Consider the following 3,951-nt stretch of genomic DNA (forward strand, 5'->3'; position numbering starts at 1 on the left):
CTTTTCCTTTTTGCTTAGTCGGAGTTCTTTTTCATTTTTCGTCTTTTACATGGGGTCAGTTTGATTCGGGCTTTCATCCTTCCTTGGCTTATGGAGTACATATATATTTACATACATAATATATTCTCCATTGGTCTTTTAATGTCCTTCTCAGAAACTGGCTCCTTTTCTCTCTCCCTCCCTCTTCCCTCTTTTTTCTCTCGTCTTCTCTTTTCTCTTTGTTTCTTTCTCTCTTTGTTTCTCTCGCTCCTTCGCCCCCACCCCCCCACTACAGAAGTTTTTAATTTTGACCGAGTCGAATCTATCATTCTGGGCCTGGCGCCGCGTCAGCAGAGGGGGCGGGGAGGCGAGCTCGGAACTGGGGGAGGGGACGGGGCGGGGAGGAGCGGGCAGAGCGGCTGCAGGAGTTGCTGGGAGTGCGCTTGGTGTGATCACTCAGCGGCGAAGGAGGCCCAGAGACCTGAGCGGCAGAGACTTCCCCCGCGGCCTACGGAGCCTTATCTCCACTGGAGGACCAGGGAACCGCAGTCTTCATCACAGAGGTACCGTGCTCTGCGCTCCCCGCCCGGCCCGGCCCAGCCTGCTGTGGCGGCGCCTCCTTCCTTCCTTCTTCCCTCGCTCTCTCTCTCGCCCGCCCGCGCCTTCCCAGTCTGCCTGCGTCACCGCGGCCGCCATGGCTGAGAACGGCGAGAGTAGCGGCCCCCCGCGCCCCTCCCGCGGCCCTGCTGCAGCCCAAGGCCCTGCCTCTGCCCCGGCCGAGCCAAAAATCATCAAAGTCACTGTGAAGACCCCCAAAGAGAAAGAGGAGTTCGCGGTGCCCGAGAATAGCTCAGTCCAGCAGTTTAAGGAAGCTATTTCGAAACGCTTCAAATCCCAAACCGATCAGCTAGTGTTGATTTTTGCCGGAAAAATCTTAAAAGATCAAGATACCTTGATCCAACATGGCATCCATGATGGACTGACTGTTCATCTTGTAATTAAAAGCCAGAACCGACCTCAGGGCCAGTCCACACAGCCTAGTAATGCCGCGGGAACTAACACTACCTCCGCGTCGACTCCCAGGAGTAACTCCACATCTATTTCCACAAATAGTAACCCGTTTGGGCTGGGGAGCCTGGGAGGACTTGCAGGCCTTAGCAGCCTGGGCTTGAGCTCGACCAACTTCTCTGAGCTCCAGAACCAGATGCAGCAGCAGCTCCTGTCCAGCCCTGAGATGATGATCCAAATCATGGAAAATCCCTTTGTTCAGAGCATGCTTTCAAATCCTGATCTGATGAGGCAGCTCATAATGGCCAATCCACAGATGCAGCAGTTGATTCAGAGAAACCCAGAAATCAGTCACTTGCTCAACAACCCAGATATAATGAGGCAGACCCTTGAAATTGCCAGGAATCCAGCCATGATGCAAGAGATGATGAGAAATCAAGACCTGGCTCTCAGCAATCTTGAAAGCATCCCAGGTGGCTACAATGCTCTACGACGCATGTACACTGACATTCAAGAACCCATGCTGAATGCTGCACAAGAGCAGTTTGGAGGTAATCCGTTTGCCTCCGTGGGGAGCAGTTCTTCCTCCGGGGAAGGTACACAGCCTTCCCGCACAGAAAATAGAGATCCACTACCCAATCCATGGGCGCCACCACCAGCTACCCAGAGTTCTGCGACCACCAGCACAACCACAAGCAGTGGCAGTGGGTCTGGCAGTAGCTCCAACAGTGCTACTGGGAACACTGTGGCTGCAGCCAACTATGTCGCCAGCATCTTCAGTACCCCAGGAATGCAGAGCTTGCTACAACAGATAACTGAAAATCCCCAACTGATCCAGAATATGCTGTCTGCACCCTACATGAGAAGCATGATGCAGTCGCTGAGCCAGAATCCAGATTTGGCTGCACAGATGATGCTGAATAGCCCAGTGTTTACTGCAAATCCTCAGTTGCAGGAGCAAATGCGTCCACAGCTCCCAGCTTTCCTGCAGCAGATGCAGAATCCAGATACACTGTCAGCCATGTCAAACCCAAGAGCAATGCAGGCTTTAATGCAGATCCAGCAGGGGCTACAGACATTAGCCACTGAAGCTCCTGGCCTCATTCCAAGCTTCACTCCAGGTGTGGGGGTAGGGGTGCTGGGAACCGCTATAGGCCCTGTAGGCCCAGTCACACCCATAGGCCCCATAGGTCCCATAGTCCCATTTACCCCTATAGGCCCCATTGGGCCCATAGGACCCACTGGCCCTGCAGGCCCTGGCTCCACTGGCTCTGGTGGCCCCCCTGGGCCCACTGTGTCTAGCTCTACACCCAATGAAACCACTAGCCCAACATCAGAATCTGGACCCAACCAGCAGTTCATTCAGCAAATGGTGCAGGCTCTGGCTGGGGCAAATCCTCCACAGCTACCAAATCCAGAAGTCAGATTTCAGCAACAACTGGAACAGCTCAACGCAATGGGGTTCTTAAACCGTGAGGCAAACTTGCAGGCTCTAATAGCAACAGGAGGCGACATCAATGCAGCTATTGAGAGGCTGCTGGGCTCACAGCCATCGTAATTACATTTCTGTACCTTGAAAAAAAATGTATCTTATTTTTGATAATGGCTCTTAAATCTTTAAACACACACAAAATTGTGCTTTACTTTCATTTTGATTCTTTTAAGTCTGTCTAGTTATAAGTCTAATATGCATTTTAAAGTGGAATCCATCCCTCTGTCCCTCCTGTACTGTCCTTTCCTTCCTTCCATCCTCCCTCTTTCCTTCCTTCCTTCCTTCCTTCCCTCCCTCCCTCCCTCCCTCCCTGTTTTGAATGGTGGTAATCAATGCTGTTTCACTCAAAGGTGTTGCATGCAAACACTTCTCTTTATTCTGCATTCATTGTGATTTTTGGAAACCGGTATCAACCTTCACAGTTGGATGAATAAGCTTTGTCCTACAGATGTCCACTTTATTTGCATTTTAAACATTAGCCTATGATAGTAATTTAATGTAGAATGAAAATAATTAAAAACAGAAGCAAACTATTTAAAGCTCTCTAATTTGTGGTACAATACTGCTTATTGTGACTTTGGCATGTATTTTTGCTAGCAAAATGCTGTAAGATTTATACCATTCTTTGCTCTTTTTTTTGCTATATTTGTACACAGTACAGTAAGCACAATTGGAACTGTACATCCAGAAATATTACAACAGATTCTAAGCAGAACATGTGTAACTAAAATGGGAAAGAATATAAGAAATATTTCTGGAGCTAGGTATATCAAAATTTTGTAGAATCTTACAGCATCTTTGATAAACTCAGTGAAAATGTTGGCTAGGCAAGTTCAGTTAAAATATAGTAGAAATGTTTATCCTGGTATCTCTAAGTATACATTTAATTGTACAGAAAACTTACAGTGTGACATTGTGTCAACATTTTCCAATTAACTGTATATGACCTTAATTTGTGCAGCCTGAAGGATCAGTGTAGTAATGCCAGGAAAGTGCTTTTTACCTAAGACTTCCTTCTCATCTTCTCCCATAAAGAGACCCTAATAAGCATTTTGATCTGTAATTGGAAATGTAATTTTCACTGAAAAGTGTCATGTGATGTTTGCATTACTTTTACCTGCTATGTATAAAGGAAACTGTATCTTTTGACTCTATCAGTTATTTCTCTTGTGCACAGGGAAAAATGCATTAAAAATGACTAAATAAAAAAATTAAAAATGGATAAATCTTTCCTTTTTTGCCTTCTGGCTCTAAGATCATGTTTAATAGGATTGCCCCACCCCAAGATTCTATAAATCTTGTATTTCTCTAATTTTAATGGTTTTGTTAAAAAAAAAATTCCTTGCCCTACCTGGAGCTATTTTGATGTATGAGTTTAGGTATTCCAACGTTTTTCCCCCAAAGGGTTAGTCAGTTCTTAGCCATTATTTATCTTGTTGCCCATCCCCCCATTTGATATGTTATATATATAC

At 46.5% G+C, this 3,951-nt stretch overlaps 1 protein-coding gene across 1 annotated transcript; it reads left to right on the forward strand.

The window, feature by feature from the left end:
- The first annotated feature begins 394 nt into the window (after positions 1 to 394).
- UBQLN2 (ubiquilin 2) lies at positions 395 to 3,699 on the forward strand. Its single transcript, XM_047844879.1, has one exon. It carries the CDS (start codon positions 674 to 676, stop codon positions 2,543 to 2,545), a length of 1,872 nt encoding a protein of 623 aa, XP_047700835.1. The 5' UTR covers positions 395 to 673; the 3' UTR covers positions 2,546 to 3,699.
- Positions 3,700 to 3,951: the final 252 nt, after the last annotated feature.

Source organism: Prionailurus viverrinus, chromosome X (assembly GCF_022837055.1).
Source record: "Prionailurus viverrinus isolate Anna chromosome X, UM_Priviv_1.0, whole genome shotgun sequence".
In the NCBI taxonomy this organism is placed as follows: Eukaryota; Metazoa; Chordata; class Mammalia; order Carnivora; family Felidae; genus Prionailurus; species Prionailurus viverrinus.

Coding starts and splice junctions, on each gene's coding strand:
- UBQLN2 (XM_047844879.1), top strand. CDS start 674: ATGGCTGAGAACGGCGAGAGTAGCGGCCCCCCGCGCCCCTCCCGCGGC.